Below are 16,934 nucleotides of genomic sequence, written 5' to 3'. Positions count from 1 at the left end.
AATTTACACATTGTAATATCAAATGGTTTCATCGAGAGACACGTTTCATATAAGCATTAATAGCTGATCTTATACATATTATAAGAATATAAGCTCTTTATTTGAGGTTGTTTTACCGAAAAGCAAAACTTGGTGATTATAAACAAATGCAACAAATAATGAATGATTTGCGATTTTTCTTTATACCAATCTTTAATCAACCCATTATATGTGTTCCAACTTTTTATCTATGTGCCCACACTCTTGCCATGTGATATGAATCTAAAATACATAGTGCTTAATTGATCAATGTGCTTTTTATCCCATACTTATTTATACAAAAATCAAATCATTGAGAGGGACAAAAGCAAGACTTTTGCTAAATTTTTATTCTATTTCTTAGAAATAGATTAAATTGGTTATAAGACATATAAAAATAATACGAGATAAATATTTTAAAAAAATAAAATAAAGATCAATTTTAAAATTACCATTTTTAAAACTATGTAATAATCATTTTAAATATAAACTCTTACTTATGATCTATTCGTTATATTATATGGTTTTAAGGCTTGACAAGACCCAAATCATATAGAAGAATAATACTTTAGTTTTCTATCACTTTTATGTGTATATATTCTTAAGCTTGCTCAAAGTCAAATTTAACCCAAGATATATATATGTAGTAATTGCAAGTTAAGCTGAAGTATTCACAAGATAATATTTCAAAAAAAATAATATACGATAAAGAAGTTTTGAATCAAATATATTTAGCGTACACGAGTTGAAATTTAATTACTAATCGAAAGAACGATAACACAAACATACACTTTGACCAAATTGATTTAAAATTGCTATTTATGGTCTTGTGTAATCTAAAAAATTTTTAAATTAGATAAACGCAAATCAGAATTTAAAATATTTTAAAAACTATACATTATTTTTTTAACCATAAATAAGACAAAACTACCAAATATAATCTCAAGCTCGGGTTAGAATTTGGGGTCGAGTTTGGGCTAGACCTCAATTATTGTTACTAGGGGTGTAAGTAATTTGGTGAAAAATCGAACACCAAATCAAACCAAATTGAATAAGTAATTTGGTTTGAACATATTTTAAATTTGGTTTGGTTTGGACTGAACTTTAATTATAATTCGGTGTTCGGTTCGGACGCGGTCTAGGGTCCAATAAAACCGAAGAACTGAAAAAACTGAAATGTTAAAGACATGTTATATCTTCCATTTGATTCATTAGAATTTTTGCCCTTATTTCAGATTTTTGTTAAAAGTTTTTTACTTGTTCAAATTAAAAATCCTTAAATTATTAATATCTATTTAGGAGCTTTAGAAAAAATAAGTTTGAAACTTTACATGCAAATTTGATTTTCGGTGCAAAATATACAAATCGGTGCAATTCGGTCTATTCGGTTCAATTTGAATTGGTATTTTAAAATTCGGTTCGATTCAATTTGGATTATAAATATTATGAGTTGGATTTGCACAGAAAATATCAAAATCGAATTTTATTCAGTATGATTTAGATTTGTATCGAATCCAAACCAAAAACCAAACTTTCACCCCTAATTAAAACTACTTACTACCCATCAATATAATTAAGGAAAAATTATTTTGAATAATTCCTTCTATTGCGCATTTGCAGTAAATAATGTATTATTTCCAAATAATTCAATCTTTGTCTATTTTTTGCCGATAACATCCCTTATTACGTTTTATCTGGCTACTGTATGTACCTAACACCAAAAAGTAGTAGTGGTAGACCAACGAAGAAGCATAAGGATGAAGAAGTGACTGTAACAGCTAGTAGAAACCAAAAGTAGCCGGTTAAAATATAATAAGGTGTTGTCGACAAATTACATTTGATTATTTAAAAATAAAATCAATAATAGGAATTATTCACGCCAAATGAACAATAAATGGGATTATTGTGAACAATAAGTAGAATTATTGTGAACAAATTTTTGTATGAACTATTTTTATGACGTAATCAAGGAGAACAAAAGGATAATTTAAAATAACATACCATAAGTGACTTCTATTCTCTTCTCTAATTTTAGGGCAAAATTTTCGTCCCACCCGCCATAACTGTAACCTTTCAGCTTTATCTCTCTAATAATGGTGAGAACTATAAAACCTCCTCACCACCAGAATCACGAAGAGGAATATGAGGATGCCGAAGATGTTGCTGCTGGTACTGACACTTCTTCTCACCGAGGTTTTTTCTTCTCTTTTCTCTTTAATTATGGAAATGTGAATTGCGATGTATTTGATTCAATTCGATTGAATTGTGTTGAATTGGTGAAATGATGTTGAAACAGAAGGAAAAAGTGCGGAGCAAAAACCTAATAATTATAGGTCCAAACATTCTGAGACTGAGCAGCGTCGAAGAAGTAAAATCAATGAAAGGTATAGTAGTTTTGGTTACAATTTTGGAATTAACGTTTCATTTTGAATGTTATTGCGATTATATTTTTAATTTTATGATTCTTTGATTGGTTTTTCTGTTTTGCGATGAATTTATGTTATTTGATTTTGAAATGTTGAATTGATTCTAAGTCAAATTAAAAACATTACTTCAAAAATCAAAAAGATTTATAAAGAAATCACTTATGAGGGGCGCTAGGCGGTCGGCTACCCGTATATACCAAGAACCGGCCATGCGGCAGTAAGTGACGTCTTTTCCTACCAAATCGACTATATTATTTCATCAATTGGCAAATAATTCCCTGAAAGTAATCTAGACGTTGAGTTAAAATCGGAAATGACATTTTAATGACTATAATATTTCTAAGCTCTATTCTGCAGTGAAGTGTTGATACTTCAATGGAAGAAACTTTTTTATTGTATGTTATGCATGGCGAGTAATTTGAATGTTGAAGTTTTAGAAGCAAAAGAGCTAATGAACTAGAGATGAACGTTGCAGTTTTTGAGGGAAAAGAGCTTATGAACTAGAGGTACAATATCTCCCATGTATTGTAACGTATTGACTGTTCATTAACAAATAGTTTATTATGAACTAAAAGGTCGTGAAGTGAGGGATGAGGGTGATTGGTTTTTTGACCTGTCATGTCCAATATTATTTTCCATCATAAAGTATCACTATTTACTTCCACCAAGAAAACTTTTATTGTATGTCAATCTTCATTCTAATTCCACCCTTAGAGGTGTTTATCGGTGGTAAGAAATATCATTGAAGAAAAAGTTTTACATTTAGCTACGTACAACATATGGAAGAGAAGATAAATAAGAAAGTATATGTTCGTTGACCTAGCTCTCGGGGGTTGTGCTTAGACTTCAAATGCTGAAGGATGTTTATCTGCCTGAAACTGCAGAAAAACTTACCATTGGGGTTCTATTGCTCTATGCACTTAAGTGGACCTATTTACTTTACTTAGCTTAACCTTTTCCATTTCAACATAACATATGTGCTGCTTCATTGCCTCTTGATATGTGAGCTATTACTATTGCGTCTTATTGAATGGTAGGAGGAGTTGCCTTATGCAAACTTGGTATCTTGTCGATTGCAAATTGGGTTGTGGAAGTCTATTGCCTCTTACAAAATACCCACATGCGTCATCAATGGGTTCCAAAATTTTTAATGCTTTTGAATAATATGCAACTTCTACAGTAGGATTTTGAAAAACTATTTGTTCATATTTGTCCTCAACCCCATATCTGTCCTCAACCCCTACACCTCCCCCCCCCCCCCCACCTTTTTCCCGTCCCTCCCAACATAAAAGGAGAGTCGACAAAGTTGGAGTATTCTGTCCAGCAATTGTACATTTGACACTTGGTTAAATTTCTCAGGTTTCAGATATTGAGAGATCTAATACCCCCGAATGATCAGAAGAGGGATAAGGCTTCGCTGTTGCTAGAGGTGCATTTTTCTTTCACTTGCTTCTGTTACTTACTTACTACCGTAGAGGTGCATTTTTCTTTCACTTTTGTTACTTACTATCATAACATTGTACTATTTTCTTTATATTACATTTGTTTTGAAAATGGTTTGTCGTTTTGAAGGTTATTGAGTACATTCAATATCTACAAGAGAAAGTACAAGTGTATGAAGGGTCCTATCAGCAAGTATGGTCTCATGAGCCAACTAAATTGACACCGTGGGTGCGAAGCTGTTGAACCTGTCACTTTTCTTGTTATTGCATCTAGATTGTGCTTGATATCTTTGATGGTGCTTTGTTTTTTTTTGCTTTTATGATTTTGTACTGAAGAAAAGTGTGTGTTTTCAGTATATTTATTTGTGATTAAGCTTATTCGTAGTATAGTGTGATGTCTGGTTGGCTTTTAAGGAAAGGAAATTGTGGAATTTTGCCGCTTTCTTTTAGATTTCTTTATGTACATGCCCTTTTTTGGTATGATTGAAAATTTGGTGGTTTTTTGAAGGTCAAATTGCTTTTCACAGCTTATCAAAATTTTGTTTCTTTGGCTTGTCATTGAGTGGAAAGTGATGTGTGGCTTTTACTCTTGTAGAGAAATTTGGCTCTTATTTTTCACACGGGACGGGGGGGCGGCTAGGGGGATCTCTCTTTGTTGTGTATGTGGGTGTAACAAATTTGCAATTTTCCTCGAAGATAGGTCAAACTTAGGAGACTTGTCCTCGAATTTTCTATTGCCTTTCTTGCATTTTGGCTGTAATGGTTTTGAATAAGAAGGAAAGTATCCTTGAGACTAGATGAAATATACTAGTAGTGACAGTCTCTTAATTCTTCCATACTAAATTTGTGGCCCTATAGAAAGTCAGATTTCAATTCTTTGATGCGCCAAAGATCCTCACACTATCTCTCTGGGTGCAATAGAGGCTTTTTGATAGATACCAATTACCAACATGTAAACCAAACATCTAATCACCTGATGCTAGGGTTACCTTGGATGTAACATGCATACTTTTTTTCCCTAGGATTCCCTTTAGTGTTTAGATTTTGCTCGTGGATTTTTACTAAAAGACTAAAACTACATAATTTGTCCATTGTGCCCGTTAATAATTTTCTGGGTAGTGCAAATTGTTTTTCCTCAAGCCTCTAGGAGTAAAAAAGATGGTATTGGATGGGAAAAATTAATGAGGTGGGCCCTTTTAAGTATAGAACTAATGTTTTGTGCTCGTCCATGGAAGACTTAAGAAATAGAGACATATCTTTATGCTGCTAAGTTGACATTAGGGCCCTTAGTTGCACTTGTCTTGGACTGATTGCCTCTAAAACCTATGATTAATGCTTTATGAACTCTTCGGTAGTTTGGTATATGGTGAAAACTTCTGCTAATTTTTTTTAGCTTTTTTGGTTTTTTTTTTTTTTTTGGTAATTATTGGTTATTGGGGTATCAAAGAATTTTAGTGAATGTTTTATATATTTGACCTATGTATGAAGACTCTGAAGAAAAGAAAGTGAGTTCTCACAAAGCTTTATGAGAAGCAATCGTGGTTCCTAGAAAATCATGTCGGCAATGGAGTTTTTTTACCTTTTTTGGTCTCGTATCTACCTTTTGGCTTGTTTTACATGAATGATTAAAACCTTGATAGTAGTAGGTCTTCATTTTTTGATCTAGATGCTATTTTTATTTTCGTTGAACTGTTTTTTTTTAAAAAAAGTCTTCACTTGTTGCAACTGTTTGACAGAGAGCTAATCATGGACTAGTGGACAACTTTGTTAATCATTCACAGGCCATGAAAAATGGCTTTTTGGATGAGAATACTGCAGTTCAACCCATGCCAAGCATGCAAGGCTCAGTGGAATCAGAGCTCAGTGGGGAATTTCCTTACCGAGCAGATCATGCTGTCAGGCCAGTGAACCCTGTTATACCCTTGAGCATTTCTTTGCCGTCAAGTGCATACCCTCCTGGAAGAGGAATTCAACTAATCGAGAATCTTGCTTTTCAACCTCATGGATCAGTTGATGGTGCTATTATAGGAACTGAAGACAGGCCACTTAAACGGGGTTCAAGTAGTGTCTCTGATGTTTATTCTCAAGAGTATGTGCTTTTTAGTTTAATGTATATATGCTTTGCTTAAATTGATAAAATTTCCTGGTTTTAGTTTACCTATCTCTTGATTATTGGGGATTATAAAATTAACTTTATATCCACATATAGTTTCTATATTGAGTCAAACGTATAACTGCTTTGATATCTTATTAAAGCTGATTGTGGTTATGGTGTATGTGTGTGTGTGTGTGGGTTGTGTACATTTTTGTTGATATTGCTCCTCTTGTTTTGGAGTGAACAATTAGTGAATGCCCATTTTCTGTTTCCTACTCTAATGTGTGCCTTCTTTTTATTATTCTTGTGAGCTTTGTGCGACTCTTTTTATTTAATGCCCAACACGCTGTATCTATTGTAATTGCAAGTTTGCAACTTGGAGAGGGGGGAGAGGGGGGGGGGGGGGGTCATCTGTTGGCAGTTGGCAGCAAGTATGATGGGAACTTCTTCCTTGGTTAGAATTGATCATTGATGTTTTATGTCTGGGATGAAGTTCTGATAGTGAAAGGTGCTTTTTAACTTTGCGAATGTTCATGTCTTTATACTGCTAGTCGTGTCAACTGTCACTCTTTGATTGAATACATTCACTTTGCCGATTCATATTTTAGGAAATAAATGTAAGTCCTTGATTTTATCTCTTCATTCTTGTTTAAGTGATAATGTCTTCTCTATGATAATGCCATCTGCATTAAGAATTAAGATCTATCTCTTGGACTCTATTGTATTGTGGTGGTCCTTTGATGTTCATGACAAGACTCCTACTCCAACCCAAAAAGGAAGAAAATGAAATTTGAAATCATTTTCCAATGAAGGTGCTTACAGTGAATTTACGAATTGATGCCTGATTTTTTGGTGTTGTACAGACTACTTAAGAGACTTACCCAGTCACTGCAGACTTCTGGGGTGGATGTATCACATGCCAATATCTCGGTTCAACTTGATGTTGGCAAGCAAGTACATAGTGGCTCGAATGCTATTGCACCATCTGTAGGCGTATGCTCTCAGGTTCTTTTTGTTTATCATTATTGTTTGAAATTTGAGGCTGACTTATTTCCATTGATATTATGCTGAGATGACATCTACAATGCCTACTTGACTCTCTAAAACTTTACAAACTGATTTTTTTTCCAGTTGTGAGCCCACTTTCTTGTTTATCTAAAATTAGGTAGTTGTAGACCTTATTGAATTGAGCGTTTTTGAACTTAACCAGATGAAAAACCGATATCACTCGTATTGCACACTGTCCGTGATGAATAAGCTATAATCAGAGTTATATATGAGTCTGACCTGAAAGAACCAGAACTAATCTGATAGACTTAGCAACCTTTTTGCCTGATCTTCTGTCGTTTTTTCTCCGCACTACGCTATTGATCATTCCTGGGAGTGGTGCACCTTTAGTCATCTGCTAATTGTATACCCATTCTTTTTGCAAAGCTTACGTCCTAGCAAGATTCATAGTCCAACCTTTCACTTTGTTTTCCGGCCTTCAATTGGCTAGTGTCGGCCTGCACGTTTTATCCATGATTAATATTAGCTTTATTTTATCTCTTTGCCCCTACCTTCTCTCTCATCGCCTTTTCTGAATAGGAATAGTTTTCTGATGCGTTTGATTAAGATGTCTATTGTTTTTTCAGGATGTTGACAATCAGACTCCAAATAATCAGCCCATATCTCACGCTGTTGAGGTTAGTGCTAAGGAGTCTATTCAGGCTGCCAAGCGACTCAAAACCGGAGAAAGCTAGTTACTTATTAGTCATTTAGCTTCGTTTACGACATGTGATTATTTATGGGGTTTCGGCTCTTCTTTCTTGTGTTCATTTGCCCTCTTTAGGCCAAGGGCAAAGAAGAACCAGGTTGAGTTAGTAGATCAAGAGTTTTTTGGTGTCTATTTAACCTCATCGATCTCGACCACCTGATTGTAGATTCTGTTGTACATGTTTTTTGTGGTAGTGGGTTGTGTTAATGATGCTAATTAATGGTACTTCTATATGCTTGTAAGTTGTAAATCTTTCATTTCCATTGTTTCATGTTTTAGCTTGGCAGTTGCCAGCGCTTCCTGTAATATTAGTTCCTAATGTTTTTCCAATCTATTCGACTGAAAGCTTCTTTTCGTCGTTGATGTTGATGTTAATGTTGATGTCAGAGTAATGGTGTTATACGTTCCCGACTTCAAATGCTTTTATCCTTGAGTCAAATTTTGAGTTATTTGAGTATGTTGTGCATTTTGAGCATAGAATTTACACCCCTAATCTCAATGGAGGTAAAGATTTGCTTTTTTTTTTTCTGTTACAGTGAAATATTGAAGTGAGTTTTTTTTTTTTAAATGTAGTGTAACAAATGTAAGGGGAGGGAGTAGGAATATTTGATTAGTTGATGGTCTTGGTCTTGGTCTTTGTCATGAGCCCATTGTCATGCACAAAGTCAGAGTCCAAGAAGAGAAGTAGCGAATAAATTATACCCGTACCCCACTAGACACTGAGTAATTAGTTGATGAAAGATACATAAAATCTTAAATTGAATGATTTGTTAATCATCTATTGGTCACAAACTCACAATTAACAGCTAATTAATTAATTCTAGCTATGTGGCTTATTGATAAATGTGATTTTTTTTCTTGGATCTGAAAGTTTTACCTTGGTTTTTGGATCACTCAGCCTCTCTTGGAATCTGGATTATTAGTTTATTAACTAAAGTTTTAACCCTCTTAATTACTCCCTTAATGGATTCTGACTTATGCTTCCAATCTCTGTCAGGGGGTCTTAAGTCTTAACTGTTTAATTAACAAGTCAATATGACTTGGATTACATGAGATTCTGCATTTGTTTAATCATTCACACTTAATTAGACTAATAATAAATGTTGATTAGTGCATTTCAGCGCTGATGGTAGTGCATACTGGCATGTAGACTTTTATTTTCTTGTTTTTGTTTTAACTAATTTCAAATGTTCTATAATAATAACAATATGTATCTCTTTCAGTATATTTGCTTACATTTTGATAATGAAATGTAATGAAAAAATGTAAATGCTAATTAATTTTATTATATTTGGTTTGATGAGAAAACTAATATAGATAAATTGAGATGTTGGGATTAGAGAGCACGGAAAATCGGTTTCCTTCTAATCTTCACTCGAAGAAAAATATTTATAAAGAACTAGAAAACTTTTTTCGACGTATTTTTTGCCTGTATATTCTTTCAAACACATCATTTTGAAGAAACATTTTGTTTCAATTAAACACCCTCTTAAAAGAATATAAGTTTTAGATAATTTATTGTTAATATATTCTCTTATCTCTAGTTTGCTATTAAAAAAAAAAGTGCTATGCAAATCCTAAAACAAAGATTTTGAATAGTAGACCAATAAGTATTATTAGTGATGTTGTTAATTAATTGGGGTAAGCTCAAATAAAGAGAATATATTGGGATTAACATCTCTATCAAAGTCATAATCACCCCTCCTAACAACCTTGAAAAAGATAGGCATGGGTTATGATTATTCTACATTTAAATATATTTTTTAATATTCTTAATATAAAATAAAAAAATAAAAAAAATAATAATAAATAGAACTTATGTTGGGATGCCAAGTGCCAAATGCCTGGAAACTTGATTAACAAAAACACCAAAAGCAGGAAAGGTAGCTGGTGGTTTATTCATAATAATTTTTATGAACTTTGAAATTGTCTGCTACCACACTAATACTAGTATTTGTATTTCCTACCTTTTCTCTTTTAAACCACCATTCTTAGATTTACTAGAAATTTCACCGACGATTTTATTTGTGTTAATTTGTTGCTTATAATCTCACTTTTTAGGAGGAATACTCATGCTGTGTTTGGTGCAAGCTAATATTTACGTAGTTGTTGATATTTGCTATTTAATATAATTTTTCTTCTCTTTGAATTTTCTATATCACGTAAATAAAAGTGACAACTTTTTAAGTACAATATAGTAACTTTAAACAGATAAAAACGAGATAAAGACGATAAGTATTAACTATAACGATTATTAAATATTTAAATATCTAATTAGCAGCATATTAACTATACATAACCGATCTTATGTCGGGCCAAACGGAGCTTGACCCCTTGAAAAAATTTAAATCATGTTATAAAACAAAAATACTCCTAAAGTTGTACTTTAAAAAATATGTAATATAGCTTTTTAAGATCATAGTTTCCTATTTAAAGGTTGAGAGTTTAAATTTTGATTTTTTTTTAATAATATCTTTGATCCTATAATTTTCAACTTTAAGATTCCCACTATGCACAAAGACATATCAATAATTTAATATTAATATCCACAAAATAGAAGATATTTGTTGATTATCTCATACTAGTCAACTATTTATAATATTTACGTTTACCTTTTTTACGTTTTGGCATAGTCCACAAAATAGAAAATATAATTAAAATTCTTTTATATATTTTTTTTAAAAAATTATTTTAAAAGGCACTTGAGGGAGTTATCTCTTTAAGATAGCTTTACTATATCATATATGGAGTAAAAGTTTGACATTAAAAAGATCAATTAAAATGATTGGTTAACACATAAAATGGAAAAGTGCAAAAAGAATATGCTTAAATTTTTTTCACATTTTACTGAATACAAATTGCTGATAAAATGTCGATGAAGGAGAGAAGAAGATCTTGCATCTACCATTAGAATTTTGATAAAACCAAATCAGACCCTATTTATTTTGGCGTTTATTTTTTCAATCCAAATCAAACTATGTTTATTTCTATCTCAAAACCACACCCAACCATATTGCACTACTCATATTAATCTATTAATTATTAAAATTATACTATCTCTTATTCCAATTAAATGTCCTTTTTGTTTTGCCACCAATTTTTTTAAAAATAAAAAGAAAAACATGGAACCACAGGGAGAGAAAGAAAAAAACTTATAATTTAATGGTAAATGTGTAAATAGTAGATTTCATGAGGACATAAGCAAAGGAAAAAGTTACTAAATAAGAAAATAAGTCATTTAATATGCATATGCAAAAAGAGAGAATATGACATTTGATTAGAATATGAGAAATACTTAAATTTATTACAATTTAAGCAAATACGATGCAAAACCTATAAAATTTATCTGCATGTCATCCCTAAGTCATGCTTTTTAATTATGCAAGAATCTCGTGCTCATTCGTTCCTTTGAATAAACTATTGTATCTAATTTATAAAACGTAACTTGTGAGTTTGCAACATACTAATCAGTCCCTTAGAGCTTATCGTCTTAAATTATTATTTATAGTATGTTTTGCTTAAATAGGGCAAGTTGGAGGGAACAAAAGAATTATATATGTTCCTTAAATGGGTTTTTCATCCATATACTTTATCTCTTATTTGATCATTCTCACGTTTAAATTTTTGTTGTCTCATAGCCTCCTAATCAAAACCAAAATATTAGGAAAACAAAAAAAAAATAATTTGTGGCAAATTAAAGTGTTTATATTTACATTTAATTTAGTTATGCCCTTTTCAACACGAAGTATAAAAGTGGACTAAATTATACCAATAAAAATGATGTGGTAACCATAACTTGAACATGACGTTTAAGTTGATAGCAACTTCAGACTTTAGAGTTCTGAATTTTATTAATTTCGGATTTAGGAGCTTTTCATTCTAGAGAAAATGCAAAAACTTAAAAAGAAATGCTCCAAAATCCATACAATGGGTAACAAGAACATAATTAAATCGGAGCTCGAAAAACACGTAAAAAAAATATCAAAATGCTCACGTGTATATGCAAGTCATACTTCTACCAATGAAAAATGACAAGATATTTTTTTTCTATACATGTATTAAAAACTTATTAATTAACTATAATGGGGTAAAATATGTTCAAAATGTGCAAAAGAAAAGGCCTAAAAAATCATAATGGTTCACCCTATAGCTCGAAAACCAGCCTTTTGCTGAATTTTGTGTATATGTGTATGTGCGTGTGTGCACGATGCAAACTGTGCACAAGTTGTGCATCAGGAACATCCATCGGCATGAAGAGAGAATCGAAAAAAGAGTCGAGGCCATTTGTTATTGTAATGCTTCATCTGGTTGTTGTTCCAAGCACTCGTACGGATTGGAATAGAAATAGTCTTCTTCTTTGGGTTTATTGGGAATCACAGCTCGTGTACGGGGTGTTCCCATACGATCAGCATGAGCTGCCTTAACAGCCGATGAGAACTCATCCCAACTCAACGATTTGGAGTTGTATGCATCGATTAATTCAACCAAAAGCTTTTTATCCAATGTAATCGTCTTCTTGAAATTCATGTATCTGTTGAAATATGTTTGCATGTAAGAAAGAGATTCAAATGCCCTAATCACACAAAAAAAGTTAAAGGGTACGTTCTCTAAGACTAAAAACGACTCAACTAGACTGCTTAAATGAATAGTGAAATATGAGTTAAAGTAGCGTGTAAACTGTATTGAATCAAACTTATAAGTAGTTCGGGAGAATAGGCCTTTAGCCTTAGGGATATAACACAGGTACTTCCTAGAGATCATGGCATTGTTTATGAAAGAATCGAACTTGAGGGTTCTATTGATTGCGCACATTCCTCGAGGGATACAGGTATGGTCTATCCACTATTTCTCCCTGGACCCTGACTTTTGCGTAGATACTGAGATGATTATCATCATGACCATGACCAATTGTGCCAACAAGTCAAATTTTCTCAAATACATCCACAAGAAAACAATGGGTTAGGAATGAGTATGCTACCTGCGATGGCCCTCGACAACTCTCGCCATATTTCCGTCATAAGTAGGAACAAATATATCGCTCTCCAACGAGACCAGATAGTCTAACGCAGCCATCTGAGACGAGCGATTCTGGAAAAACCATAAGTCTGAAGGTTCAAGTAAAGTTTCCTTCCTCACCTGTTGCGACGAAAAAGTCAATAAGTTACCCTCCCAAATCAATCAAAACAAAGCAAGTACTAAAAAAACCAAGGCTCAAATTAGCACGAACCAAATTCGGGAATGCATCAGCTAAGCTAGCCATTCTCCGCTTTCCCCCATATATTTCCCCGGAAGCAATATAAATTTGAGTATTTCGATCAATTCCTAGTGCTTTCAAGGTTAAGGCAGTTTCTTCGGGTGTCAATGGGCAAAGACCTTCTCGTCGTTTAGCATCCGAGTCTATGACTTTATCCTTCCACCAAGTGTAGGCATACCTGTAACGTATAAACAAGCAACATACAAGCCCGGATTAATTGGGTATTGATCGATATTCAACGAGAATTTAACACAAAATACGCAATCTTTACCTCATTTCAGTCAGATTATTCGCCTCATCAGCAGTACACCCATGAGTACAGCCAGAGAAGGCTAACATGTCCTTTTCGTATCGAAGATGGAGCGCCAAAAACGAACCCTTTTGCTTCAGGATATTCACCACCCTTTGCCCTAATTCTTCAATTTCCGGGGTGAATTTCAATGCTTGATAGTTCACCTTACACCGTAGTTTTTGTATATCGACTGGGAACCCATTATTTGCAAGCCGAGCATCAGTTTTGTTCAAATGTACAACCTTGTGTTTCAGAAACAGCGGAAGAATCTGTTTTGGCACGAAACAATTCAGTCGTTACACAATCTTATAACAGTTTTCAATTCATACCGAGTATATAAACAATAGTAAAACACCGTAAGAATATGGAGGTCATGCCGTGCCTTTTGGGGTTCAGATTTACGCAACCTTACCCTTATTAGAGACAACAAAGTGGTTGTTTTCTGTTAGCGAGTATTCTTTTATACATTATTCAATTATACATGGTATGAACTGATAATTGCACACAATTATGACTTCAAGTCTTCAACAAACAAGTTTGAATAATGTATCAGCTCGTTTTGAATGAGACCATACGATCATGAGGCGAGTCCATGTGATTAGCCGTTTCTCTAATTGATTATTTTTAAATTATATGTGATCAGTTTAACAAACTAAATATACATGGGTCATCCAAAAGTGATGATCTCACCCTGAGAACTAAGCTCACCTGGTTTTGATAATAAGAAAGGTCAGACCAACTAACTGGAGCCAGAGAAATTCCTTTGTTTTCATCAAATCTTTGCTTCCATTTAGGAGGTAACTCTTTCAAAATCCGAACTTCATCTCTCAATGAATTTATGAAATGATCAACATCAAAAATGTCTTGGAAATCACTGAAAATAGACCAAAAACCAAAAAGGACCCATTTATTAGAAGTTCTAAACATGATTAAATTCTATACATGGTACTCCCTCGGGCTGATTGAGTATGCTACATTACACACAAAAAACTCACTTTGAAATGCGTAATGTTGCAAGTTCAAAGAGACAGAGTAGTAACCATCTTGTCGATGCAAAACTAGTTTGAAAATTATACCTAGGATCCTTCCAAAATGATTTTTTATCCAACTCGGGAACAATAAGAGTGACATTCAAATATCTAGCAATTGTAACCATATCACATATCTGCAAACAGTAAATCACACACTTAGTAGGAGTAACTATGAGGTTTGGTTAATGACAACAAACCAAATTCCAAATCAAACCCATTCTTGGAATCATATCAAAACTATTTTTACCAATTAAAACCAATTAAACAGGGGTATTAGCACACAAGTTTGATTAGTGACACCAAACCAAATTCGGAATAAAACCCAATTTTGGGATCATATCGAAATTATTTTTACCGATTAAAACCGATCAAACAGGGGTATTAGCATACGAGTTTGATTAGTGACAACAAACCAAATTCAGAAACACATGTGGTTTTATGATCATATCGAAACTATTTCTTATTTATTGAAATCGATGAAGTCAAATATGACTTGGGAATAAATATATAAATTAACTCAGAATTAATTAATGATAATAGTGAACTTACTGCTGCTCTCATTTGATTAAGACCACCATTACAGGATACCATAAGGTAACCATTGTTTGTATAAACCCCTGAAAATATATAATTAAATGACAAATTAGTCAGTCCAAAAGTGTTCCCTAAATTACCAACTGCCAATACCAAACAATGATAACAATCACATGACCAAACAAACAAAGGTATCAAAATACACACAGTTTAATCCACTTACATCACACTAAAGCTATAATTGTAAATAAATACTTTTATATGTTCAATAATAGATTAGAAACCATATACATATTCAATTGAATACATTCAAACTTCCATAATATTACACCACAAAATTAAAATTAACCATAAAAAAAACAAGCAACAACATTGGACAAAATTACCCAAACATCCACCAAAAATTCAACTCACCGACAAAACATATAATAATTCAATTATCATATTTAATTAAAAAAAATTATCCTTTTCCCCAAAAAAGGAAAAAAAAATCATTATTTTGAACCAAAAAACTCAAATTTAATAAATCAAATTTAATAAAAAAAAAATAGTAAAATACCCTCCACCCCATAAAAAAGGAAATTAAAACTCATAATTGACAAAAAAAAATCACATATTGATGAAAAAAAACTCAATTCCAACAATCAAAAGAGGGGAAAAATAAAAAATTCATAAGTGACAAAAAAATCATATCTTGATGGAAAAATCTCAAATTTAAAAATACCCTTTACCTCCAAAAAAATCATTTTTGATGAAAAAATCTCAAATTCAAAAATACCCTTTACCTCCACACAAAATAACCTTAACAAAAATAATTTACCCCAAAAATAGAAAAAAAAAAAAAAAAAAGAAACTGAAAATTTCATTGACAAAGAAACTTACTCTTTGGTGGGCGAGCAATCTTGGGAAGAATAAAAGACTTCTCAACATTCATATGCAAATCAATTGCATAATTTTTCAAAGGATAATGCCAATGTGTAATCACAGTTGGTCTCCAATATTCACCATTTGTAGTCCAATGAATCACAAAAAACCAAAATAAAATAAAAGTAAAAATTTGAATCATCTTTTTCTTGGCTTTTCTGGTTCGAATACTTCTTAATTTTTCCAATTTTGATGCTGAATCATTCAATAATTTCTCTAATTTTATATCCATTTTCCATGCATTTGTTCCGCCATTAACAACTTTTCTTTCCCTTATTAACTCAGATTCTTCAACTTTACACATTATGCAGTTGAAATCTTGTATTCTCTGCTTCTTTTCTGCAATACCCATTAATTATTTTGAGCCAAAATCAAAAAAAGTTTCAATCTTTCCCTCTCATTAAGATTGAAACTTTGTATGAAAAATATTCTGGAAAATGGAACTGAAATCAATAAAAAAAAAAACCCAAAAAAATCGAACTTTGTTGTAAATTTGTTGAAATTTAAGCAAAAACCCAGTAATGTAGGCTAAAATTTGGAGTAAACCCTTGAATAATTCTTTGAAATTCTACCAATTAGGTTGGTAAAACTTCGAGGATAAATTCTAATACTACAAAACAAAAACAATGTAGTTATGAAAATGTTTGGATCCCAGGAAATTCTACCGGAAAACAGAAAAGTGTAGAGAGAGAAAATTTGGAGTAATTTTTAGAGAGAGAATGATTTTGTTTAGAGAACATATTAAAAAATGAGAAAAAACAGATGTACTTATATTGGTATTTGAGATAAGAAGTAGATGCACACACAAAAGCCCATAATTCCGTCGGTGTGTATAGGTTTACCCTAATTCTTGACTGAAGTGGTCTTACCGTGAGACTGACTTTAATTGGGTGAGCTCAAACTGTTTAAAACTAAAGAATCATTTTATATACATGTTTAAATTCAGTTGTTTATGGTTTTTTTTGTGTTTTTTACTAATGGGCTGTTTGTATCGGTCCGTCTCACGGTGAGACAGTCTCATACAAGACTTGCTAAATAGCCCAATTAATACAAAATTAAGAAAATATAAGAATGTGAGCTTCTTGTTTTAAGGTCGTCTCTTTCAAAGACACAAGAGTAGCCGATAAAAATATATAAAAAAGTTTTAGTACTTTTCATTATC

General features: G+C 32.4%; 2 protein-coding genes across 5 annotated transcripts; one reads left to right on the top strand and one right to left on the bottom strand.

The window, feature by feature from the left end:
- The first annotated feature begins 2,018 nt into the window (after positions 1 to 2,018).
- LOC130803917 (transcription factor BIM2-like) lies at positions 2,019 to 8,043 on the top strand. 4 transcript variants are annotated; one of them, XM_057668150.1, is made up of 7 exons: positions 2,019 to 2,211; positions 2,315 to 2,402; positions 3,804 to 3,873; positions 4,017 to 4,115; positions 5,623 to 5,975; positions 6,845 to 6,974; positions 7,616 to 8,043. In XM_057668150.1, the coding sequence occupies exons 1-7, from the start codon at positions 2,112 to 2,114 to the stop codon at positions 7,721 to 7,723; spliced, it is 948 nt and encodes a 315-aa protein (XP_057524133.1). In that variant the 5' UTR covers positions 2,019 to 2,111; the 3' UTR covers positions 7,724 to 8,043. The 4 variants fall into 4 exon arrangements, with proteins under 4 accessions (XP_057524133.1, XP_057524131.1, XP_057524130.1 ...); XM_057668148.1 differs by having other exon boundaries at positions 6,845 to 6,986; XM_057668147.1 differs by having other exon boundaries at positions 3,804 to 3,921.
- A 3,459-nt stretch (positions 8,044 to 11,502) lies between these two features.
- On the bottom strand, positions 11,503 to 16,679 carry LOC130803900 (rhamnogalacturonan I rhamnosyltransferase 1-like). Its single transcript, XM_057668129.1, has 8 exons — positions 15,731 to 16,679; positions 14,864 to 14,931; positions 14,360 to 14,448; positions 13,992 to 14,157; positions 13,263 to 13,552; positions 12,965 to 13,169; positions 12,716 to 12,873; positions 11,503 to 12,268 (listed from the first exon to the last, which is right to left on the bottom strand). The coding sequence occupies exons 1-8, from the start codon at positions 16,122 to 16,124 to the stop codon at positions 12,025 to 12,027; spliced, it is 1,614 nt and encodes a 537-aa protein (XP_057524112.1). The 5' UTR covers positions 16,125 to 16,679; the 3' UTR covers positions 11,503 to 12,024.
- Between the last annotated feature and the right edge of the window lie 255 nt (positions 16,680 to 16,934).

This window comes from Amaranthus tricolor, chromosome 17 (genome assembly GCF_026212465.1).
Source record: "Amaranthus tricolor cultivar Red isolate AtriRed21 chromosome 17, ASM2621246v1, whole genome shotgun sequence".
Taxonomy (NCBI): Eukaryota; Viridiplantae; Streptophyta; class Magnoliopsida; order Caryophyllales; family Amaranthaceae; genus Amaranthus; species Amaranthus tricolor.
The sequence above is the reverse complement of the archived record's forward strand: the minus strand, read 5'-3'. Positions and strand labels throughout refer to the sequence as shown.